Below are 27,466 nucleotides of genomic sequence, written 5' to 3'. Positions count from 1 at the left end.
CGTCAGCCAGCCCTGAAGGCAGAGGCAACCAAAGGACTGCAGGCCAGTCACCAAAGCCAGACCCTAATCAGAGTCCCCATTGATTGGAGGGGGCACTGGAAGAGGCAGCAGTACCAGTCTCCTTTCTATCTTCAAAATATCCACCATGGGGGTCTCAGCTACCAACTGCAATGGAGAGGCAGTCCACCTGCCCACACCAAGAAGTTGAGCACAAGGAGAATATGCCCTTGGAGTTGGTTTTATAGGAGGAAGATATCTTTGTGTCTCATCACAGCACAAACAGGAGTCTGGCCTGGCCATAAAACAGGTCCTCTGTGATACATGCTGGGCCAGCAAACCCTTGGCTTTGGTGCAAGGCCCCAGCCATGTTCCAACCCAGAGCTTCCCACTGGTGCACTGAAACGCTGATTCCTCAGCCTCAGTGGTCGCCTCTGGCTGCAAACAGCCTCTTCTGCTGACCTCATCACATGGGAGAAACACTTTCATTTTCTACTTGTGTCACAATATGATAAGCTATCAATATATTAATAAGAAAACAAGCTCTGGGCTCCCAAAGAACAGGAAGATTCTTTCCACTATACTAACCCAGAGGATATCTCTACTACTCACCTAATTCATCTAATCAAATAAAGTAGTAAATTGAAAACCAAAGAACTAACCAGTGGGTTTACGGAGAAATAACACTGATAATGGAAGTTTCTCCCCAGAATAGGATCTATAGTAGGAGCAAGCCAAGTGTCCATCTTCTTGCTCCTTTGTAGGAAAGAGGGACAGAAAAATGCTTTCTCTGAAGTTAGGGCCGCCGCAGGTTGTAGCTCCTCTCCCATTCAGCAGCCCACACTCCCTGGGATGAGGCAGTGGGCCAGGGACTGCCTGGGCACTCAATGGGGGAGGAGGGGAGTTTGGGTGGTCAGGCCCATAGAAATTTTGTGTGATGTGCATTTTTGAGAGAAAAGGGGGTCCTGAGATCCCCTGAAGATTAAGGACACCTGTCCGGGGAAGGAAACACCTCCAGCCTGCCCCTCACAACTCAGGGAAGGGCAGCTCTCCCCAGACCTCACACACCTCTGCCAGACACAGCCCTTTTCCAGAAGACAGTCTCCCATCCAAAGACAGCCACCACTCATGTAGAGAACCACCCTCACAAATGAACTCTCCCTGATTTTCATCTCCAATGTCCTCTTAAAACGCACTGCCGTGAGAAGGATCAGATCATAACCATTCAGGAGCTAAAAGCCGGATGGGGACACGCTGTGACTGGCTGAGAAGACCGGGAAGAGGAGGGGAGGGGGAGGATGTAGAGGACCGGAGGAGGACAGCCAGAAACACACTTCCACTCCGCGATTTCACTTAAGAGTCAGCCAGGCCTTCAGAAATGCTTTAAGTGGCAACAAATGCTGAGTTTGATGTGGTTTCGATGAGACCACTAAACACACTGTTTTTTCAAAAGCTGAATTCTTTAACAGTTTTCCTCACACCTTAATATACACTTAAAACCACACTACACAGCAGAGCCATCAGAGGAAGTACTGCCTTTGGGGGGCGGGGTACTGATCCTGGTCAGAAAACATAGAGAAAAGGAACAAAATGCGGCCTTCAGCAATAAGCTTAGTAAGGACAATTGGAAAGGTCAGAGTTTTCAGCTGGAAGGGCCTCGAAGAGTATACAGCTAAAATTCACACCTCATGGATGAGGAAAGGGTGGCCCGGAAAGCTTAGGAACCCAGCAAGTCAGCTGGAGAGCTCGTGAGGCTCTCCTCATCCCCAGTCTAGAGGTCTTGCCCCACGCCATGAGGGTTGTCACCTCCTTGCTGAAGCAGAACCATGTCTCCTCCAGGCACACCTGGACTCGCACACGCATGGTGCTTGATACTGCTAGACAGAGACAGGCTCAGTCCACGAAGATCAGGCATTGGCAAACTACAGCCTGTGGGCCAAAGCCAGCCCAATGCCTGTTTTTGAAAAAACAAAAGAAACTAAACAAAGGTTTGGTCAGAACACGGCCACAAGTACAATTTCATTCAGAGAGGCAGTAAGTCATGGGTAAGTATGAAAACTGGGGATATTTACCTGGTCTGACAGTGCCCTGACACTTTGCTAGCTGTGTGAACTTGGGCAATTACTTATACCTCTCTGTGCCTTGCTTTTATCATCTGTAAAATGGAGAGAACAGCATCTCCTCTTAGGGTTGTGTGAGGATTAAGCAAATCCATACACGCGAAGCACTAAGAAGAGTAACTGACATACAGCAAGTGCTACAAGCGGTGGCCAGTGAGTTACTGTTATTTGGCTTTGAGAGGAATCGCTTTACATCAGATATAATTTCTTTCATAAGTATGCTTAGGGTAATAAAATAAATGAACATTTTTCAGAGAATGTGTGATGGTGGGGAGTGGTTCAAGCAGGGTCAAAGGGAGAGGTCGGCTGGAATTACTGCCATTATGAGACATTTTCAGAGAAACATGAAATAAACTTGTGACACAAACAATCTTGCGCACTTACTAGTTGTAGAAACACTTTTAATAGACAATTATGTTCAAATTGTCCTAGTAAATCACAAACATTTCCAGGTTTCACTCAAGATTGTTTTCCAGCTTTAAAAACAATACTCAGAATGTTCATTTCACACTTAAAATACATCAAAGTAGTAACAATATATGATCAAAATACCCTAGCCTAACCTTCCTGGGTTGAAATTTAAATACAAACAGAGAAAAACTGGACAAAAAAGAAAATTGCCACAAAAAAACCCCCCCGATGCAATTCTCCTTTTAAGCCAGCCATGACACAGCAACGAAGGCGCCATCTGATGTGGATTCAACTTAACCCAACGTGTTTATTAACTTGAAGTTTTTAGCATCTTTCTTCACACGTTGATATACACGTAAAACCACAATTCATATAAAGTATGTAAAAACAACACAATTTAAGTACACCATGAGCAAAAGTCTGCTAAATAATTTAAGAGCCAGAAATATTCATTCTTTTCAATGACATAAAGAACCAGAACTAACCCAGAGTATGGCCATATCATTTGTAAAGCCAAAAGTATTTTCTCTTGGCAACCTAGCATTGTTGGGAGAAAGCCAAGAAAAGCAGTTTTCATGGAAAGCCGTGGCCGTATTCAGTTGTCTGCTATCACCCGCTTGCTCTTGGAATCCTTCCAGTACCTCAACTTGGCAAATAAAGTGTAAGAAGAAATACACAACAGATCGCAACGCTGAAGACACTGCCTAGCCGTCAGTGTCACCTGGAGTAAGAGAACCAGGATGGAGACTCTGGGCATGTGAGTAGCCCACTCTATTGGACTCAACCCTTACAATGCTACCAACTCTGAAAGCGTTCAGGGAAACACACAGCCCCCAAGTCTGACCACTTCCCTTGGACTGATATATCGCAACTGGAAGATGGGTAAAAAGTATTTAGTGACTCTCACAGTATTTCACTCGGATGATAAATGACCAGAATGTGACTTAGAAAGAATGGTGGGAACTCCTAAAAAGAAGGTGACGAGACTGCAGATCACAATGCCAAGGCCTCAGGCCTGGGGCCTCATTTGTTTTCACCCAATTGCTCTAGAAACTTCCAGCAACAAAACTGGTATCCTCACACTGTTGGTATACCTCGGCAGGTCATGACACTTAAGACACACTGGCTCTCCAGGATGCAGTCTGTATAATCTCACAAGCAAAAGCACCAAGCCTAGGTCAGCAGGGCAACTGTAATCCTGGTTCTGCCACTAATGAGCCGTCTGATTGGGACAAACCGCTTGTCCCCTCTAAGTCTTAGTTCTCCTCAGCTATAAAACATGAAGCCATTTAGATGACTACTGGGTGATCTTTCAAGTTTCTTATAACCCTAAAATTCAATGGCTTTTTTGGTTTTAAACAATCAGTGCTTGAATTGCATGAGGTCTGTACTCCTAGAAAGCCCGGGTACTCACAGTGACACTGCCAAATGCTGGCCCCTGGACCAGGAGGACCTCACCAAGGCAATGCTGCCTGTGGAGACCCTATGGGGTGACCAGTGGCCTGTCCAGGAGATGGGGATTTTGTAGGGCACTCCTTGCCACCCACATTGCACAGGGCCTAGGCTTTCCACAGCTCTGCAACCTTCACACCATTTCCCAGAAGGCGCAGCTAAGCCAGGGCAAAATAATCCAAGGTGAGGGCAATGAAACTTAAATCAATTCTCTCCCTCATGCTTCCAAGTCCTAATATCTTTTTAGGCAGAAAAGCGGCCACCACGGCCATGGAGAAAGAGGAGGAAAGAGGAAAAGATAACAAAAGAATAGGAGAAAAAGGAAAAAAGACAAGAAAAAAAGCATTTTATTTTATAAAGAATGAATCTTTAAAAGATTAATTTTAATTTACATTGCAGCTCAGTTATGGCCCAACAGAATAGAGATCCAAGCTTTTCATAAGTCACTTGATGAATTAAGCCTTTATCCCAACCCTCTGCAGGGAGAGCTCTCCTATTAGGCTAAGAAGTAGCCTCCTCCAAGATTTACAATCCTCTTGAAAAAAGACAAAACAGAGCAGGCAGAGGAGGCAATACAGGAACAAGGTAATGTCCACACAGGTAATGCAGGAATTCGGGGGAAGAGAGGTAAAGACGGGACTAAACTTGCAAAGAAGGCTTTAGGGAAGAGAGCCTGGGATTATTTCTAGCAAAATTTAAAAGAGAAACAAAGCTGACAGTTTAGAGAATTGTGTTCCTCCTTTACATGGGGGCAGGAAAACTGAACCAGTTCTCAAAACAGACAGGCTGTCAGCTTTGCTGCTGGGCGGGACAGGACGACCAGCACCTCTCAAGCCCCAGAAGGGAGGTGTGAGGATGTAGTCCTGGGGTTCTGTGGCCTCCTAGCCAACCTCCTGGGCCTCGGCCATAAGAGGAGCACTGGAGGGGATAAAGTACGGTCCTGCCCAGCTTATTAAATACCATAAATCTCAAACCGTAAAACACACTCAAGGACATACCATTGTTTCAAACACACATGGCTCTGCGTCTAACTAAAAACTGAGCGGTCCTAAGTCCTAAGAAAGATATACCTGGTACAGTAACATGTTCTTAGTCATCCCTAGTGGCGACGGTGGTGAGGGGACAAGACTTTGAGGACGCTCTGAGCTACCCTAACACTCTGCAGATCTGCACTTGGTTCCTAAAGATAAAGTACATGAAAGCACTTGGAAAAGGAAAGTGCAAAATCGACGTAAGGCAGTAGTGTGGTAGTACTAAAACAGTAACTTTACTACAAAAAGCCACTCATTAGTGACAAGGGGAAAATGTTCCTAGTACATTAAGTTTTAAAAAAGGATACAAAAATGTATAATCCCCAAAACACCTGTGCACGCACACAACACACACAGCAGAGAGAACACCAAGCTTATTTAATAGTGATAAATACAGAGGGTTGACAGGTGATTTTTATATTCTTTTTTAATATTTTCTATATTATTCAAATTCTCTACACAAAGCATTACTTTATTATAAGTAGGAAAAGCTGTATTTTAAAGCCATTCTCTACTCATTCTGAGCTCCCATGATGACAAGATGACCCACTGTTTGGCTGCACAGCTGTACTTAAAATATTAATTTAAGCTGTCATCAGACACTGAATAAAACTAGGTAGATCAAGCTGATTATGACTGCCAGAAATTCCTCCTGGGGAGTAATTTAAATCAAACTCACCCTGGTTCTAACACGGCTATAAGTTGTCATACTTTGCTCTAATGTATTATACACGTGACCAGAAGAAAGCCTGAACAAGGCTCAGCCACTCAGACATCTATTACGACTATTTGCAAAGAAGGCTGGAAGGAAGGAAAACAGAGGCAAACGCAGTCACCAGCCAATCAGGACATAAAAAGCTGTTTATCTAAGAGCTTGTTTATCAACTAGCAAATTGCATGGTTAACTCCTGGTACAACAAAGGCACAATTATCCTGCTATCTGTGCTCTGGTTCATAGTTCAGGCAGCGAGGGATGCCGCTTCATCCGCATCTACCTGCTACCTGAGCTTTGGAGAACAAGAGGCAAGAGACTGGATCCTGAGAGATTTACCAGAACGTGTTTAGTTGCCAGGTTCAGATAGCGAGGTGTGTTTATAATTGGAAAGTACCTATTTAAGGAGACCTTTCCTGGCAAGGAGACGATCAGGAGCTATCATTTCTGCCCAATTCTCACTAACACCCACCTCCTTCCTAGCTCTCTCTCAGCTTTTAGCAATGAGGCTCTAATCTTTGGGACACTGGAAGTTGAAAAGGCTAGGGCAATACACATGCTTATCAACCACAAGAGTGATGTCTATTAAGCATCTTCTAGGAGGGAGATATTATGGGGTGGTGGAGGCGCACAGCATGCAAGGCCATGTCCTCCCAAGCCAAAGGTAAGAGACACAAGCTATCAGGAAGCCAGACGTGCGCTGTCAGCAGGTGGCACCAAAACTGACTGCTAAATGGAGTCTGAAGAGGGAAAGGGGTCCTGGTTCAGGAGGCAGACGGATGGCTCAAGAGGTCAAACTTGAGCTGTGCCTTGAGAGGGAGGCTAAATAATAGTAACATTCAACTGCGGCAACTACCGTTCCGCATCCCACGAATGAGAAGACAGTAAGACACCTCAGGAAGGAGGCTGGGTATCCCCCAGGTCTAGAGAAACTATTCTTGTAGTTTCAAAGTCTCTTTCTACTCAAACATCCACAACAACAGGACAAGATGAGCAGCCATCTGGCTGGAAGTTAATTGACAGATCTAAAGTATTAATTAAAATGAACGTTGAGACTGGAAAGAGCAGAAGTAAGCTGGTTATTAATGCTGATGATTACTCATAAAAGGTAAGTACTGTCTCAGAAGAGCATGATTCGCAACATCAACAGACAGGAACAAAAGCTGCGACAAGCTCTCCAATCAGATGCCGACAGACTTGATCCGAGCCACAGCCTCCTGTCTTCCAGCTACTGCCACCTCTGCACATCTTTCCTCCAATGAACCCACAGGCGGCAGCAGCACACCTAGGCACAGCCACACCCTAACAACTCTGAAAGTACAACTGCCAAGCAGGCCAGCACCTCCTGTTCCACAGAAAGCCTCTAAGGCAAACGTGCCAGGTTTTCAGGGGAGAAAACACACTCCGTAACCTCCCCTTGGCCTGTCCCTTATCTCTATGCCCCAGTGCTTCCCCCGGACCCTATCAGAATGGCTGTTCCCCGCTGAGATCAGACACCCTGGACGCCATGTACACACGGCTGCTCTGACTGTCTGTGTCCACCTTCAAGGGAATAGCACACAGGAAAATGCTCTGAAAACCACAAAGTACTGTGCAATCTTGAGGAGGCTTTAAGATTTCTTTCCAAAAATAGAGCACAGAAAATCTCTAACATTAGACAGGATTCTTTAAAGTGAATAGATTTTTTACAATACTGAAAACAGGCATGCATCCTAACTGTAACAATTTAGAAAGTCAATTCCAAGACCATGTTTAAAGTTGGCACTTCCCAGGACTAGCTATCTCTTGCCTTGTTCTAGAAAGGATTTAAGTTGGCTTGTTCTCCAGTTCATTCTTCATACACACTTGGCAGAAAAACACGAAATGAATAATACGGTTCATTATCGAGGGCATGAAGTTTCCACTTGGTAAATAACGAAGCAACCACTGCAAACATGTTACTTCAGATCATTCGCTATTTTTCAAAAGCCACCAACCAAAGTGCCACATTCTTATCCTAAAATACATAATAACGTGCACAGGATGTATATATACAGAACTATGGCCTTGGAATTGCAATCCACTGATAATTATTTGCACCTCCTGAATAGGAAACATAATCAACATTCAATTCGTAGCTCTTAACAGGTGCTGTTTAGAGCACTCTGGACACTTGCCTCATTAGAACATTCAGGAAAGGTGCTTACTCCTCAGCAGGCAACCAAAAACAAAAAACAAAAAAAGAATTTTTGTGCACACAGAATGCACTTTACCAAGCAAATCAAAAATGATCAAAGACACTTAGGGGGTGGGCCAGCCCAGTGGTGTACTGGCTAAGTTTGTGTGCTCTGCTTCTGTGGCCTGGAGTTCACACGTTCAGATCCCAGGCACAGACCTAGCACTGTTTGTCAAGTCAGACTGTGGTGACATGCCACATAAAACAAAGGAACACTGGCACAGATGTTAGCTCAGTGACAACCTTCCTCAAGCAAAAAGAGGAAGACTGGCAACAGATGTTAGCTCAGGGACAATGCTCCTCACACACACACACACGTAAAAGATACTTGGGGGAAACTCTATTTGTGAGCACATCTTTATTTAAAAAATTACTAGGACAAAACCTCTTGTTTCTGAGATTCAGCCACACCCACTATTTGAACCTCTTGTAAATTTTTAGAGTGTTGTATACCTTCAAAAGTTTGCACAAACAAGAGAAAAACTGTAAAAGAAAAAATACAAGGAAGAACTTAAAAAGTCATATGAATACAAGTTAAAAATAATCAAATCTGTATGTATCGATTTTAACAAAACCAAGTTTTTTTTAAAAACTGAGATGAATATGTATATCATATATAAGGCACTTACACTTTTAATGTGCTAAATTTTATTTATTTAAAAAAACTATGAAGACAAATCTCCCATGCAGAAGCATTCCAAATAAACTATGTACACACTCCACAGCAAGGGAGTAGGATACAACCCTCACCCCGAAGTGTGGGCTGCGCAGTGACTCCCTTGCAAAGAGGACAGCACGGAAAGGGGAAGGAGGAGGAACACTACAGCGGAGACACTCGACAGACACGACCTCGGCCAGGTGACCAAGGGCGACATCAACCACAGTGATAAGTCATGCTGACAGCATGCACCCTGGACATGCTGTGATAAAAACGGCACTTTATTCTCTTCCTTCTGTAACCCTGTAAGCACATAACCCCAGTCTTGTCATGAGAAAAACATCAGCCAAATTCCAATAAAGGGGAATCCTAAATACACCTGACTAGTTCTCCTCAAAGCTGTGAAGTCATCAAAAACAAGGAAAGTCTGAGAAAAAGGCACAGCCAAGAGGAGCCTAAGGAGACATGACAATTAAATGTAATGTGGTGTCCTGGATGGAATCTTAAAAGAGGAGGAGGACATGAGAGAAAAATTAAGGAAATTTGTATGGATTTCAGTTAATAATAATAATGTATCAATACGGGTTCATTAATTGCGACAAATGTACCATACTAATATAAGATGTTAATATTAGGAGAAACTGTGTAACTGGGGGGAGGAGAAAGGACAGATACAGGAATCCTCTATTCCAATTTTTCTATAAATCTAAAACTATTCTAAAAAATAAAAAGTATACTTTAGAAATAGAAAAAACTATTAAGAAAATCTAATAAATATCAACATGTGTTAACTCTCACTAATGGAAACATGATTAGATTATTGTTTGCTCTTTTGTGGGTTTTCAAAATTTAAAAACCCAGAAAGTCACAAATCAAACCTTTTTTTGCTATAGTAATAGTAATTTAAGAAAAACATTTAAGAAGATCATTTTCTAAAATCATGTTTAAAGAAACTGTAATTATGTTGGCCTCCTGCACATAAGGTAAACACACATTTTTCTCTAGCCAGAAAAGTATCCATGGGTGTGTTTCTAGGAAGGTGTAAGCAGCAAATCCTTTCATACTACAAAAAGATACTCCTGGGAAATTAGACTCACTCTCCAAGTTATCTGTTTTATAAATTTTGTAGATGAGGGGGAAACCTGACCCATATACAGAAAATTAGGCATTACGCACTTACCTACCACATTTTTAATCCTGCTATATTACAGACAAAATTGTGCAGCAGAGAAAATACAGACTTTGGAGTCAGACAGGTGGATTGTAAGTCAAAGTCTGAGACTTTCTAACATGTGTCATCTTGAATAATTTCCTGGGAAGCAGGAAAGTGGCTCAGAGTATTTTATTCCATGTGTAAAACAGATATGGTACCTACCTCACAGGATTATTAAACATGAGATGAAGGGAGATCATGCTGCAAAGCACCCACCACAGAGCCCAGCACAACGGGCACTTGAGAAATGTCACTCCCTACAAGGAGTGACATTTGCTCGCTCTTCTCTTAGACTTCAGGAAGAGTAAATACAGTAATTGTTATCCTTGTTCATAACAGGACCATACTGAAATTTTATGTTATAGTCATTATATAATTCTGAAAAATGCCAGAAGTATTACACGGTAATCAACATAAAAACTCTAAATGTTTTAACTTGGTGACAGATGGACAGCAAATTACCATCTACAGTAAACTAACTCTTTCCAAAATAATGCAGAAACATTTTGGAGAAGTTGATCCTTAAAGTCATGCTTTGGACCCATTTACATAAAGAATGTTAGGTTTAGCACTTCCCAAATTTCTACGGTGAACAAGGAAGGAAATAACAGAGATAACTTTTGAAGTGTGATGCATCCTATCACCAATGGGCACCCACGATACACCCTAAGGTAAGCTCACATCATCAGAATAGAGTACACACTCTACTGCCTGGAGAGCAAAGCCACAGCACCAGCCCCTTCCAGAGCTGGTTAGAAAAGCAACTCACAGTGCCCCACCCCTAAGACCTCCTGAATCAGAATTTGCATCTTAACAAGATCCCAAGGTGATCCTTAAATCATTAAAGTTTAGGAAGCACTACCCTAATCTATGTCAAAGTCTGAGAGAGAGGTTAATGGCTGGGTTTGAGAATGATTCCTAAAGTGTTTGTACTAGCGGAAAAGCATGGAGACAAATACAAAGAGCCAAGTTTTCAAACAGACCTTGGGCTTGAATCCTGGGCCACCAACTCCCATCTGCGATCCTACGTAAAATATGTGATTTCTGTGCTTCAAACCTGTCACCTATTGAGTAGTTACAGGGTAACTTCAAGGCTTAGATACAAAGATGTTTCCAAACTTCCTCGTAATCTGCTGTCTCTTGCCATGCCAGGGGAAGCCTGTCCCTTTAGCCCATCTCTGAAGCTGCTGCACTTGCCATAGTGGGGGCTGGCCTGAGAGTCAAGCTCACAGCTTCAGACCCCCTCCAGAAATTCTGTTTGTTCATTCAGATCCAGCAAGTTTCCCAACCAAGAAACCACAGGCAACAAATAACAAAATACAGAAAGCCACAGGCAACAGAGAGTAGGTCCAGGGAAGAGTATAAGAAGAGGCTTAAGAGAGCTTGTGGTCAGCTACTACTAAGAATTATGCACTGAACAGATTCCAGAGGAGCCCAGTGCTGGAGACATAGAAGTTCTGACCAGCCAGAGGTTCAAGATCTTGCTGAACATCCTAGGAATTGAACTAAGACCCCAAAAAGACGACGTCTAAGGAGCAGGACTCCTCAAGACCTGCCTTAAGAAAGTTTAAAAACAAGCCTTAAAAGGATTGGCCAGAACAAAACCCAACAGTCTCTAAAGGAAGACAACCAAACTCATATTCAGCAACATATCCACAATGTCCAGGACATAGTCAAAAACTACTGAACATGCAGAGGCAGGAAAATGTGACTTATAATTAGAATTATATATTTATTTATTTTTTAAAGATTGGCACCTGAGCTAACATCTGTTGCCAATCTTCTTTTTTTTTAAAGATTGGCACCTGAGCTAACAACTTGCCAATCTTATTTTTTCCTCCCCAAATCCCCCCCAGTAGATAGTTGTATACTTTTAGTTATGGGTCCTTCTAGTTGTGGCATGTGGGACACCGCCTCAGCATGGCCTGATGAGCGGTGCCATGTCCGCGCCCAGGATCTGAACCAGTGAAACCCTGGGCCGCCAAAGCAGAGGCGCGCAAACTTAACCACTCGGCCGCGGGGCCAGCCCCTAGAATTATATATTTAAACAAACAAAAGATCATGTATGGAACACACACAGATACTGGAATGAGCCTTCCAAAGAAGGGCAGGAGAAGAACAAAACACAGAAGGGACAAACAGAAAACAAATAGCAAAATGGGAGACCTCAATCCAACTGTATCAACACAGTGTAAATAAGCCAAACACTCCACTAAAAGACCGAGATTGTCAGAATAAATTAAAAACAAGTCCCAACTATACGCTCTTTATAAGAGACACACTTCAAGAGGGTAAAAAAGAAATATTAATCACAAGGAACTAGGAGTGGCTATCTTAATGAGACAAAGCAGATTTCAAGCCAAAAATATTAACAGAAATAAAGAGGAACATTTCAGAATGATAAAAGGCTCAACTCATCAGGAAGACCAAGTAATCCAAAATATATATTCACCCAATCAAAGGGCTTCAAAATACACGAAACAAGTAGTCAGATTTCATTCTGACTAAAAGAAAAATAGACAAATGTATAATTATAGTTGGCTATTTTAACACTCCTCTCTCGACAACTGATAGAAGAGACAAAAAAATCAGTAAGGATATAACTGATTTGAACACTATCAACCAACTTACTCTAATTGACATTTACAAAACACTATACACATTTTTTTCAAGCATACATAGAACACTCATCAAGAGAGACTATACACTGGGCCATACAACAAGTTTCAATCAATTTCAAAGGAAAAAAGTCATATAGAGCGTATTCTCTGACCAGAGAATTAGAAATCAACAATGAAATAATACCCGCAAAATTCCCAAACACCTGAAAATTAAACAACACACTTCTACCTAAAAACATGAGTCAAAGAAGAAACCACAAGTAAAATATAAAAATATGTTGAACTAAATGATAAAAACAAACATGTCAAAATTTATGGGATGCAGTGTAGAGAAATATTTAGGTTGGAATTTATTGTTCAAATGTTAATATTGGAAAAGTCTAGAATCAATGATTGAAGTGCCTACCTCAAGAAGCTAGTAAGAGTAAAGAAAACCCAAAGTAGAAGAAAATAACTAAGAGAATCACTGGTATGGAAAACAGGAGAAAATCAACAAGTCAAAAGTTGGTTGTTTGAAAATTTCAATAAAGTTGACAAACTCCTACCTAAGTTAATTAGGGAAAAATAAAAGAGAGAAACACAAACTATAGATATCAGATTGAAAGAGGGGGCACTGGACATTATCACAGATTCTGTAGGTATTAAAAGGAAATTAAGGGACTACTATGAACATCTTTATGCCTAAGTTCTTAGGAACTTAGAAGAAATGGATTAATTCCTTGAAAAACACAAATTGCCAAAATTAAACAAGAAATGAAAATTTCAAATAGCCTGTACCTATTAAACTAACTGAATCATAACTAAAAAACAATCCCACAAGGAAAACTCTAGACCCAGATGGTTTTACAGGTGAATTTTATCAAACATTTAAGGAATAAAAAATAGTAATCTTATACAAACTCTTCCAGAAAAGAAGGGAAAAGGGAGCAATTCTCAAGTAACTTTATGAAGCCAGTATATTCTTGACACCAAAACCAAATAAGGACATTGCAAGAAAATACAGACCCATATCCCTCATGAATACAGATGATAAAAGAACAATACTTTAATAAACCAGATCCAGTAATCTATGAAAAGATAATGCCAGACGATCAAGTGAGGTTAACCCAGGAATGTAAGGCTGGTTCAATATTTAGAAAGATGTACTTCACCACATTAATAGAATAAAGAAAATACCTACGATCATCTCAATAGATGCAGAAAAAGTATTTGATGAAATTCAGCAATCATTTATGATCAAAAGATCCAGCAAAAAAGGCCCTAGGAACAGTAGGGGCCTTTCTCAACCTGATAAAGGATAGGTTAAAAAGCCTACAACTAACACCATACTTAACAACAAACGACTGAATGCTTTCCACTACAGATCAGGAACAAGACATGGGATACAGACTCTCACTACTTTCATTAAACACTGTACTGGAGGTCTCAGGAACAGCAGAAAAGCCAGAAAAACAAAAGGCATACAGATTAGAAAGGACGAAGTAAAACCGTCTGTATTCAAAGAAAACATGACATAAAAAATTCTAAAGCATCTACCAAATAACTAACAAAACTAATAAGTGAGTTTAGCAAGGTTACAGGATATGATGTTAATACAGAAAAATCAATTATATTTCTCCATATTGCAACCAACAAGTCAAACAATGATACAAAATCTAGAAATTAAACAGAAATGAAAACGAGAAACTAAATAACTTGATTTTAATACTTACTATAAAGCTAAAGAAATAGCCAGATAAGTCAATGAGAATAGACTAGAACAGGGGTGGCAGACTTTTTCTGTAAAGGGCCAGTGAGTAAATATTTTAGCCTTAGCAGGCAACCTACGGTTTCCACCCCTCAACCCTTTAAAAATATAAAAACCACTCATGTTGTGGGCTATATAAAAACAGTTCTGGCCCATGGGCTATAGTCTGCCGACTTCTGGACTAGAAAGGCCAGACACAAACCTCTCCTTATCCAGTCAATTCCATTCCCAGTTATCTATCCAAGAGACACGAAAATTTCTATGTCCACACAAAGACTTACACAAAAATGATCACAGAAGCTTTATTCTTAATAGCTCCAAACTGGAAACCACCACAATGTCCATGAATAGGAGACTGGATAAGCAAATCATGGTATATTCATACAATGGAATACTATTTAGCAATAAAAAGAACTACTGATTCAGGCAACAACATGGATGAATCTCAAAAACATCATGAGCAAAAAGCAGCATTGCAAAAAAAGTACATACTGTATGAATTCATTTACATGAAGCCTGAGAGCAGACAAAACTCATCCATGGTGAAAGAAAGTAGTGATTGTCAGAGTAGGGGTAGGGGGTCAGGAAAAGTGAGGAATACAAACTTTCTGGGGTAACGGAAATGCCCTATATTCTTGATAAGGGTGTGGGTTACATGAGTTTTGACAAATGCATCAAACTGCAACTCTTAAGATCTGTGCATTTCACTCTATGTAAATTATACTCCAAAAGTAAAACCATAAAATATTTTAAAAATTAACACATGCAGGTCTTTAACTCCAGATCCTAACAGGTGATCTTTAGTTGGAAAGTAACAAGGTTGATTGGTTTTTCTTGCAAATATTACTCTTCAAAGTAGTCATCCAGGAGACTTATCAAATTGAAGTATTCAATGTTGCTATTATACAAAACATTCATTCAGTCTGTGTTAACAGAAAATCATCAGTTACAAAGTTAACTGGAAAAAAGACACATGACTACAACTTAAGACTTGAAAAAGAGATACAAAATTATACATAAAAGACGGGTAGGGATAACAACAAAAAAATTAACACTAATTATGAACTGGGTGACAAGATTTTATGGGCAATGTTTCTTCTCCAGACTTTCAAATTTTGCACAATAAATAGCAACTATTTTATTACTGGAAAATATTCTCTGAAAACACTGGAAAAGCATTTCCATTATCACTTGAAATGTTTTGTGGTTATCTCAAATCCTTTATGCAAGAAAGCATCCACCCGGCCAGCTAACCAACCCACCTCTGAAAGTTTTTCAGTGAACCCGGGCACTGTGTTAAGAATTATACATACACCTGGGGCTGGCCCCATGGCCGAGTGGTTAAGTTCGCGTGCTCCGCTGCAGGCGGCCCAGTGTTTCGTTAGTTCGAATCCTGGGCGCGGACATGGCACTGCTCATCAAACCACGCTGAGGCAGTGTCCCACATGCCACAACCAGAAGGACCCACAACGAAGAATACACAACTATGTACCGGGGGGCTTTGGGGAGAAAAAGGAAAAAATAAAATCTTAAAAAAAAAAAAAAAGAATTATACATACACCATCTCATTTATTCAGCACAACAACTCCAAGAGAGACATAGTAGCATTACCCCCTTTTAATCTACACAATTCTCAAAGGTAGGTACTATTATTAACCTCATTTAAAAGACAAAACAATAACAACAATAAATAAATATAAATAAATAAAAGACAAAAGAACTAAGACCCAGAATGGTTACATAATTTTCTCATGGCTAATAATTAGTGGAGCCTGGACTTGACTGAGGCAGCTACTCCAGAGCCCACGCTCTGCTTCTAAGCACCGAGGTGGACTGCACCCCGGCAAGGCAGCTGGGCAGCGGCGGCTGCTGCTACTAACAACAATAGGCATATCAAGAACTATCTGTGCTCAAGACACTTCATATACATACATGATCTCACTTAATTTAAAAGTTTTTAAAAGAAATAAATTCATGGATAATTATCATAGGAAGGTAGCACATGCTGAATCACATATTTTAAAGGAGAACTATGATCACCTTCCATTGAAGTCAGGATAAGACTACTAACTGGTAACAAGACTGCTTAACATTTCTACCAAAGACCCATGCCTATAGGAGCTATCTACATCCCACAGCAAACTATTAATTCAAAGCTTTCAGTCTTTTCATTCTATAAACTGACCATTTATTTTCATTGTGATCTTTTTTAAAAGGCCAAATTAGGATTTACTTAATATAAAATTCCCTTATTTTCTTTGCATTTTAAGGATCAGATAACATTACATGAGAAAGATAAAAACATTAGGCAAATGTACATTATTTCTCTTGCTATTAAATATTAGAAATTTCCAATTATTGTTCCAAAATAGAGAAGATGGATGAGTCAATAGCCAACTTGGTTCTACCAATTCTTTACTGACCATATACCGCTAATCAGTTCCTTCAGTGCACAGGTACTCAGAGTGTGGTCCCTGACCAGCACAACTAGGGTCATCAGGGAGTTGGTAAAAATGCAAATTCTCAGGCCCCACCCCAAATCTGCTAAACCAGGAACTCTGGGGAGGGGCCCAGGATTCAAAGTTAACAAGCCTAGGGTGATTCTGCTGGATACTCAAGTCTGAAAGCCACTGCTTTATCCTCTCTGACCACAGTGTTAGTTGACTGGGTCCAGGGGTCTGGATCTAAATCAAAACCTTTACTCCTTAGGGAGAGCTCCAGGCAAAAGCAAGTGCTATGTTTTCTGACCACTTCCTAAAAAAGAAGATTTCAAAAATCTGATCAAAAAATAAGCCCTAGACAAAGAGAACAGATTAGTGGCTACCAGGGGAAAGGTTGGGTGGGGGGTGGGCACAAAGGGTGAAGTGGTGCACCTACAACACGAATGACATACATTAATGTACAACTGAAATTTCACAAGATTGTAACCTATCATTCACTCAATAAAATTAAAAAAAAAAAAAAAAGCCCTAGTCTCATCCCCTGTGAAGAAAGCTTAACCTTAACAACTATTTTGGTCCCATTTCAGATTTGTTACTTCTAAGAAAGGACTAAAAGGATTTCTAAGGCGACAAAAGTACATTTTTATCAACCTCAGAATTGGAAAGATTCTGGATTCCTTGGCCAGATACATCACACCACCTTCCTCTTTTTACTAGTTCCTGGCTGCCCTCTGCCACCTCCTCTGTGCAGAGAAACATCTCGACATCTGTAACCAGGAGAAAACCTGAGTGTTTGTACGGATTCTAAAGCCCACTTACATTTATCTTTTTTGCTTTCCTTCTAAAAGACAAGTGTTCGGGTTATTTCTAGTAGAAAACTAGAATATGCTACCAAAAAAAGATAACATATCAAGTTTTGCTACTGTTGAAGTGGAGAAATTCTTTCATTTTGTTTTTTAAATCATAACATACCTTGTTCACATTACTGCCATGTTGTTGAAATGGCTTGTGTTCTCTATTTTAAATATTTTCTTTGAGTCACACAAAATTAGTAATGAGAAGGGGGAAATAATGACAAACATTGAAAACATCTAAAATTATAAGAATTTTTGCACAACTATAAGTTAATGAATTTTAAAGCCTGGATGAAAAGAATTTCTATTAAAATATAACTTCTCAAACTGACCCAAGAACAGGGTGCACAGCTTGGTGATTAAGAGACCCCTAGCCAGACCACATGGGATCCAGTCCTGCTTCTCCCAGTTACTGGCTCTGTGACTGTGGGAAGTGATGAACTTTCCTTCATTTCCTCCCTTCTGTGTGCCTCCATTTCTTTTTTCTAAATTAATTTATTAAGGTCACACTGACTTACAACTTGTGTAAATTTCAGGTGTACACTGTTATATTTCAGGTTCTGTATAGACTGAATTGTGTTCACCAAAAAAAGTCTAGTTTCCATCCATCACCATACATATATTTCACTCATATGTGGAAGATAAACAAAGACACATAGATAAGGAGAACAGATCGGCAGTTACCAGAAGGGAAGAGGGGGGGCAGAGGGTGAAAGGGGTAAAGGGGCACATACGCATGTGTATATCCATTTCTTAATCTATAACATGGGAATAGTACATAGTACCCACTTCATATATATTTTATTTATTTATTTATTTATTTTTACAGGGAAGGAGTCACCCTGAGCTGACATCTGTTCCAATCTTCCTCTCCCTGCCCCGCCACCCAAAACCCCACTGCATGGTTGTATATCCTAGCTGTAAGTCCTACTAGTTCTTCTACGTGAGCCACCACCACAGCATGGCAACCGAAAGACAGGTGGTATGGTTCTGTTATGGGAAATGAACCTGGGATGTTGAAGTGATGAGAGTGCCAAACTTTAACCACCAGGCCAAGAAGCCTGGCTCCCACTTTATATTTTTTAATGAGGAGTCAAAGAGTTAAATATTTTGAGTTTTTCTCAAAATCAAAGTAAATTTAGACTTTTCTAAAAGGAAAACATACTGACCCAAGAGACCAACAGTCTAAAAAGGCCAACATCTATATAAAATAGCAAAAGTTTTGCCAAAGATCTTAAGTCATCCCCAAGGAGAAAAAGGTTCAAGCCCATACAGGTGAAGTCTCTGAATTTTTCAAGGAACAGATCATTCAAGTGCTAAACCATTCCAGAGAACAGATGTCAAAGGCTTCCAAACTTTCGAACCAAGTCAATAGAACATTGATATCACAACCCGACAAAACACCAACAATAACTACAGATCAATCTCACTGATTAGCGAGAAGCAAAAATTCTAAATGAAACACTAGCAAATAAAATTCACCAATACATTAACTTTTAATTTCACAACTACAGAGATGGTTCAATTTGATATTAGGAAACCTACTGAGATAATTTGTCACATAAATAAAACAAAAGAGAAAAAAATCACAGGGTAATAGCCAATGATATCAAAAATGAATTTCACAAAATCCAACATCTAATAAATGAGGAACAGATTATGCCCCAATTTAAAATGACTGCAAACCAAAGCTCACATTATACTTAATAATAAACAGTGGACACATCTCTACTTGATACAAGATAGGGATGCCCAAGAGCATAAACACTGGTAGAAATACAGTTGGCCCTCCATATCTGCGGGTTCCCCATCTGTGGGTTCAACCAACCTCGGACTGAAAAGCGCACAACGGTTACAGCCGCACTGAACACATACAGACTTTGTTTTCTTGTCATTGTTCCCTAAACAATACAGTATAACAACTATTCACATAGCATTTACATTGCATTAAGTATTATAAGCACTCTAGGCATGATTTAAAGTACAGTCGTCCCTCGGTATCCATGGGGGATTCGTTCCAGGAACTCCATGGGTACAAAGATCTGTGGATCCTCAAGCACCTTACATAAAACGGCACAGTACAATGAATACAGTTGGCCCTCCGATTCCACGGATGCAAAAACTGCAAATATGGAGGGTTGACTGGATATAGGAGGATGTGTATAGGTTATACGCAAATACTACACCATTTTATATGAGAAACTTGAGCATCTGTGGACTTTGGTATCCTGCAGGGGTCCTGGAACCAATCCCCTGTGAATACCAAGGGACCACCATACTGGCAAGAAGACGACCAAAGTATCAATAATGTAAAAGACGACTGTCTACTAGGAAAACCCAAGAGAATCACCTGAAAAAGAATTGGAATAAATAAGAGAATTCCATAAAGTGGCTAGATTACCAAAGGTACATATATGCATCAAAATCTTTCCTACATTAAAGTAACAGTTAGGTAATGGAATAGAACAACTCATCCCCAACAGCAACAATAAACCCATTAATACATCCAGAGATAAACTTAATGAGAAAGGCATATTACCTATATAAAGAAAACTACACTATGCTTCTGAGCAACTTAAGACTCCATGAAAAGGCATAACTTATATGTATAAGATGAGACAACTCAGGAAGCCACAAAACTGCTAAAACGGCAAATTCCTCCTTAAATGATTTATAAAGTTCGCTATAACCCAAATCAAATCCCAAGATTTTTATTCGTTTTTAAGAGTTTGAAAAATAGTACTCAAGTTTATCTGAAACAGTGGTTCTCAACTCTGGCTGCCATGAAAATCATCTGAGGAACTATAAACTATATTAATGCTCATGCATACCCCAGAGATTCTAACTCAATTGGTCTGCAGTGGGATTCGGGAATCATATTTTTTTTAGAACACCCCAGATAACGTTGATGTGCACACAGGGCTGAGAACCACACATCTGGAAGAGTATCTTATAAGAATGGCCAAGAAAATACTGGATTATTGAGAAAGCAACCAGCTCCAACATATATTAAAATTCATTATACAGCTGGGACAGTTATTTGTTGGCACAGGATAAGCAAAGATCAATGAAAAGAAAGTCCAGAATTAGACCCAAACCCTATATATGTGAAAACTAAACAAAATATACCAAAAATGGTATTTCCCATTGGGGGAAAGAAAAGATGGGTTAGCAGTATCTAAATGGTACTGAGATGACTATAATTTGGGAAAAAAAATACAGCTAGATCTCTATAACCCACTCAAGCCAAAATAAATTCTGAGTTAAAGATGTGAAGTATAAGGCGAAAAAATTCAGGTGGGTATTTCATAATTTTCGAATAGAGACTAAACATGACATAAAACCCAAAAGCCATAAAGGGAAAAAATGGATACATTTGTTTCTAAAAAAACTGAAAACATCCACTTGGTAAAAACACAAAACTATCAATTGTACTGTAAACCTATGTGGCCACATTCCTAGTAAGACAGACTTTAGCAAATAAAAAGGAGGGAAAAATTTACATTTATTAAAAGGCTTAAACCTTTAATATACAAAGAACATTAAAAATACAAACCAACAAGAAAAAATGGGAAACAATGCACCAGAAAAACAGACAAAATGAGCAACAGCAAAGTACAAATATCTATGAACTTATGAAAAGACATTTTACTTGAGACAATTTGCCTAAGAGAATGGCAAATCAGTAAAAGAATGATATCAGTGTTGGTGAGGGTATAATCTGCACAACAGTCTTGAAGAGTATTTGGCAATATCTACGTTTATTAGAAATGCCAATATCCTTTAATCCACAAATTTCACTTTCAAGAATTTATCCAGCAGATACAGTCACTGAACTGTACAAAGATGTATATACAAATCAAAACGGGTATAACAGCAAAATACTGCAAACAACCTAATTTCCAGCCAGTAGGGCACCAGTCCTACAAACGAAGACATACCCACTCAGGGACTACTGCCGTCCCATACCGAGTAATAATGACTGAAGGCTGTGTCCAACAGGGAACCACTTCCAACCTACAGTGTTAAGCGGCAGGAAGGAGGTGTACGTATACATACAAACAGACAGGAGTTACACTATACTACTCTTTATGCTTAGGGGAGATACACACACACACACACACACACACACCCCTCTCTCTATGCCTTTCTATGCACAGAGATACACACACACACACCTCTCTCTATGCCTTTCTATGCACAGAGAGATACACACACACACACACACCCCCCTCTCTCTATGCCTTTCTATGCACAGAGAGATACACACACACACACACCCCTCTCTCTATGCCTTTCTATGCACAGACCAGCCCTGGCAAGATAGATAAGAAATAGTACTTGCCTTTGGTGATAGAATTTAGGAGAACCAAAAGTTAAGAATTAAGGAAGAGTAACTTTTCAGTTCTTATCCTTAGTGCTTTACTTCTTTTGGTTGTTTGTTGTTAAATCATGGGCATGATCACTTTCTAAAAACAAAATTAACTGGGTCTTTGACCCAGTAACCTAGCTTTTCAAACTCTCTTCCATGATGCCTGTGGATATGCCCACACAAGGAGAACTCACTGCGGCACTGTTTGCACTAATGAGAAGTCAGAAACAATCCAAATGTCCATCATCAGAGGACACAAATCACGGTGCATCATATAATGGAATACTCTGCTATGAGGGAAAACAGAAAACTCTGTGTGCACTGACACGGCAAGGCATCTAGAGTATACTGTTAGGTAAACCAGCAAGGTGCTTATGTAGTTTGGTTCCGTTTGGTATTTAAAAAGGGTGTATGTTAAGAAATACACCTATACGGAAGTGGTTATCTGTAAGGTGTGAGGGGCTGCTTTTTTATTCTTATTTGAATTATTTTATAGGAAATACGCACTTCCTGTGTAATGATAATTTTTAAAACAAAATTATCTTTAAAAAAAGTTTATTTTTCCTTGTGTGCATTTAAAAGTCTTATTTGGCTCGCTATCGTTATGTCAGAGAGAAGAATGGCTTACAATGAATGCCTCTTGCTCTATTTGCCCACCACCATCGTTTGTTCTTTTGTCCCACCAAGGCCATGACAACCCGCCAGTCCCCACCCCCTCCTCTGCTGTAGGCCTCTTTGGGATACCTATAGGGAACAGAGATGACTGCCCCACATCACTAACACGGCTTACTTTCCACACAGTGAACACTCACGAAGTGTCGTGTGAAAGAAAGATCGTTCTGTACAAAGGAATGAAAAACCTGGGCGGATGGAGGAACATGGAGCTATAGGATGGAATCGGCAAAGCGCAGACTGCAGGAAACTCCCCAGAACAAAAAAGAAACAACAAACAAAACCACCAGATTCTTCAAAAGATAAATTGTAAGGGGCCTAGAGATTAAGAGATTCTTAAGAGTCATATCAACTGATTAAAATATGGGTTATTCAGATTTTGAAAAACAACCTGTAAAAACAAACTATGACGTATGAAACCACTGAACATTTGAATATTTAGTGGACATCCGATTAGATGAAGAAATCGTCCATTTACTCACATGTGAGAAGGGCACGTGTTTGGGTATACCAAGTCTAACTTCTAGGGATACATATTATCAATGGCTCTCCAAGTAGAGTCAAGGGCCCAAAACTATTTTCATAAAATACTAAGACATTCTTTGCCCCTTTCACTCTCATTCTCTCATAAGAACACAGAGGAGTTTTCCAAAGGCTCCGTGACATGCAATGTTATTGTGTTTAACGGCAAATGGAATGTGTGTTTGTGTTTTAAAAGTCCCTGTTTTAGTATCTAATGTAGCAAATATTGAAAGATATAATCCACATTTTAAAGAAATCTCCTTAGGGCCCTCAATAATTTTTATGATTATCCAGGAGTTCTAAGATCAAGTTCGAGAAGCCCTGAATTATGTTATTATGTCTACAAAAGTATATGTATATGATTGAAAAGTATTTGTGTAATTTCTCCAAAATAAAAAGGTTTATTTTTGTAACTGGGTAGCATGGAGTGGGGTGATGAGTGAATTAGGAAGGAACAAACACCAATCTATCCAGGAAGCCCAAACCCACTGGAAAGCCCTTCTCAAGCCAACTTGAAAAGGCACATGCATACACAGACCCCTCTCCAAATGCCAGGGCAACAAAAATTTTTCACATTCCCCCTCGCTAATGTTTCAAGAGATAGATGCAATTTTAATGTTGGAAACTACTTCACTTTTCTTTCTTAAGTTTAAGAAAAATCCTCTCCTTACCTAAGATGCTCACAGGGCTTCGTATCCGCCACCTACTGCTTGCAATCAACCTTGGGGGGAAATTGCCTTCTGCTCTTATTTCTTCCTTTCCCTTAAGCGGGACTAATCAAATCCAAGGAAAAGCCCAAACTGTTCTACCATTCTGGAATTTGCTGTACCAAATACTGCCTGAAACAGGTGCCCTGGTGCTGCAGTTTAGAAGCCTCGTCTCAGAGCTTCTGTGCTGTTCGTTACTTCAGCGGGAACCAGCCCGCACTCTTTTCCCTTGTCAGCTTTCATCTTTTCCAGGTGTCTCAGATCTACCTTGGCATTTTGCTTTCCCTGCTCTCCAAGTTCAGTTCCTACTCTACATGCCAAATGCATGGCTGGTGGCTGCACACCCCAGCCCAGGCCTTTCCCTAGAGCAGAGCTTTCAACCTTGAGCATGCCTCACAACCACCTGAAGGCTTCTTAAAGCCCACAGTGCTGGGCCCCACCCCCAGCTGCTGAGTCAGTAGCTTGGCACTTCTAACAAGCTCTTGGGTGATGCTGCTGCTGCTGGCCCAGAGACTGCGCTTTGAGAACCACTGCTCTGGAGCTTCCTCTGAGAACTGAGGGTCCAAGCTGCCTCCTGGCTCTGCCATGCCACCTCTTCCCTGTTAACTGTGGCAGGTAGCTAACCAGCTTGGAATACGCATCTTCACTAAGTGGAGACTGTGACAACAGACATTTCACCAGGTGGTGTAAAAAGGAAAGGGAATACAGAGTAAGAACCCGGTCAGTGAGGTAAAGTGAAGGTAAAGCAGCCTTTACCAGATTTGCTGATGCAACAAAAAACCGATTCCAAGCAGAATTTGTCTCTTTCAACCATGTGGTCCTATTTCTACACATTTTCCCCAGAGGTTGAAAACTGGTAGCAAGTCCAACCATATTCCCTGTATTTTCAACTGCCTGACCTGTGGGCTGTTCTAATGCTGGCTTCTTGAAGAATTCCCACTTTAAGACATGGGACAGAGATCTTTATCCCAGAAAGAAGGGCTCCAGATAGGAAATCTGTCTCTTCCAAGTAGGAGAGGCAGGAAGAAAGCCTGAAGGAGGAAAGGAACATGTCCCAGGTTAGTAGAAAGCATTCAAAGCTCTGAAACTCACTTACCTTGGTCATGCCTCCCGCCTGCGCCGTGTTCAGTCCCGCATGACTGGCCATTTGGGGTGAAACCTGCGTTAAAGTCTCAGCCAGCACACTGCTCGTGGCCCCCTGCATAGCCGGAGCAGGGTACGGCATTCCAGCTCCCCTTCCTCTGCCAGCAGCCCCAAGGGATCCATTCATGACTTGCGCCTGCCCTTGCTGGGCCTGGTTCATTAAACTATGGCCAGAGTTACTATTGAGGAGGCCTGGATGGGTCTGGTTAAAGTTAGCGTTCATGCAGATCCCAGGTCCTGTTTGCGACGTGGCAGGGCTGCTGGTCACCAGCCCCACTTGCTTTTGTGCTTGCGGATTCAGTGCTTGGGAAGCAGGGGGAGTGGGCCCAGAGGTGCTGGCCGCCTGTTTGGGCAGGCTGGGGGCGGAAGAATCTCCCTGGTTCAGAGGGCTCTTGCCCATGGCACCTAGGCTGCCCAGGTTCGCACTGTTTGGCTGCCCTTGGGCCTGGCCGCCGAGGCCCTGCTGCACGGGGCTGCTGGCGCTCACATTTCCTATTCCTGGGTTGATAGTAGAGCCGCTGCCTCCACGCAGAAGCTCCGACAGTTGTTTATGTTTGGAAGCAGCATCTGGAACAAGGTTCCCACTGTTTAAAAGGCTTAATTCTCCTCCATTGGGGATCAGCTCATCGGGAAGATCATTTTCCAAGTCAAACAATGATCCAAAATCTAGAAATTAAACAGAAATGGAAATGAGAAACTAAGCAGCCAGAATAGCTCTCTGTCACATGTTACTGTGATCTTAACCTAAAGGGGGTCTAACAGAGACATTAGTATGTCTTAAGGGTAATGTCAAAATGACTTGAAAGTTCATGTGGGAAAATAAAAGGAGGAAGAATATTTTTCAAATTCTGAAGACAGAAAAGTTAAACAAGAGGAGGGCTAGCCCTACTTGATTTTATCACATATTCTAAAACAATAATTAAATAATGTGGTGTAAGGACAACAGTAGATGTACAAATTAAAGAAAAACAATGGGAAGTTAAAAAATTTGCTGAACTGTAATGTTAAAATGCTTTAAAGAATATGTGTAAAAAAAGTAATTGGGCATCAGGTTAGATGAACAGCAATTTCGGCAAATTAAAGCCAAGCTTAAGTGATTGACATATTTAAAAGGTAAATTAAAAAAGGCAGCCTGAACAGAAAATGAGATTTCTCAAAGCGTTGAAGCTGCAGAAAATAATAATAAAGATATAGAGAAACTAAAAACAGTTAAAAGTACAAGAAAATAGAAGCTTAAAAAATACCTGTATCATATGAAAGAGGTTAATTGTCAATCATACAGAAAGATGAAAAGCATACTGACTTCTAAGTATAAATGCACAAAAGATAAGCAGATACGTATCACAAAGGAAGATAAAACAGTAAACAAAAGAGATCATCCTTCCTGGTGATCACACACGACAATTAAAGCAACTCCTTTCTTCTGGTCCCTCTCAAAGTAACGTTCCTCTAACATGTGGTCTATATATGTCATCTCTAAGCCCCCATCGATGATGCATTCTTCAACCCACAACAACCTGGCTATGTGTGCATGTGTAAAGGACAAGATATGCAGAAATCTCCAACAGCAGAACAAATGCAAAGAAGACCCAGAGGCAGCGTAGCCTAATGGTTACAGACTCCAGCCCCAGACTGCCTGCATTAGAACCCCGGCTCTGTGTCTAGCCCCCCACTTATTAGCTCTGTGACCTTGGGTAAGTTACTTAGACTGTCTGTGCCTCAGTTTCCTCATCTGGAAACTGGGGGTGATAATGACCACTACACCTCATAGGGGTGTTGTGAGGACTAAATGAATTAACAAATGTAAAGCATGTAAACAGTGCCTGTGGGTGGGAAATACTCAGTATCAGCTACTACTATTATTGTTATCCAATCAGAGAAGGTTTCATAAATTGCTATTACATTATAAAACATTGAACATCTATTAAAATAATCATGAAAACTGCAGAAATGCAGGAAAATGTTTTTATGTTATGTAAAACATGCAAATGGAAACTGTATGCAAAACGGCACAGAGAGTAAGACCAGAACTAAAGCAAGTGCACGTGGGCAGTGGCTGGAAAGTAACACACCAAAAAGAAAGTCGGACTGGTAAAGTGAGCGGATGAGTGCATGTAGCTATTTTTTTTTTAATTTAACATAGCTACTCCTCCTTCCACTATCCACTTTTAGAAAAGTGAAAACTGTTCTCCATGGGGCAGACCCTAACGACTGCTCACCCAACAACCCGCCTCGGGCAGCTGCTCGCAGGTTCCTATAAGGAAGGGCAACAGTTCCCGGCCACAGGAGTGAGAGTGACCGGAGGAGCGAATCTCTACAAACACTTTCCCTTTGTGGTGACACAAGCCCAGCTAAGGAAACTGAAGGCAAGTCAACCAAGAAAGTTTTGGAAAAGGTTTTCCCTCCTAATTTTAAGGGATGCTCAGAAAGAGATCTTCCTTTTCTTCACCAGATTTCATCATGGAATTGTGGCAACCCTCTTCAACCAGGAGAGGAGACTTCACTCTCACACTAAGGATGGCTGCAGCAAAAACTACAAACACTTGGGCTGGTGAAGTCATCTCTGAGCTGAATTATC

General features: G+C 40.7%; 1 protein-coding gene across 1 annotated transcript in view; it reads right to left on the bottom strand.

Moving 5' to 3' along the window:
• The window catches only part of CREBBP (CREB binding protein), a 131,392-nt gene that overhangs the window by 81,891 nt on the left and 22,035 nt on the right, over positions 1–27,466 (bottom strand). Inside the window, exon 2 of the mRNA XM_014833097.3 lies at positions 24,842–25,554. Coding sequence (XP_014688583.2) covers positions 24,842–25,554 — 713 coding nt within the window. The remainder of the gene's footprint in view (positions 1–24,841; positions 25,555–27,466) is intronic.

Source organism: Equus asinus, chromosome 14, assembly GCF_041296235.1.
Source record: "Equus asinus isolate D_3611 breed Donkey chromosome 14, EquAss-T2T_v2, whole genome shotgun sequence".
Lineage (NCBI taxonomy): Eukaryota > Metazoa > Chordata > Mammalia > Perissodactyla > Equidae > Equus > Equus asinus.
This window is presented reverse-complemented; position numbering and strand designations above follow the sequence as displayed.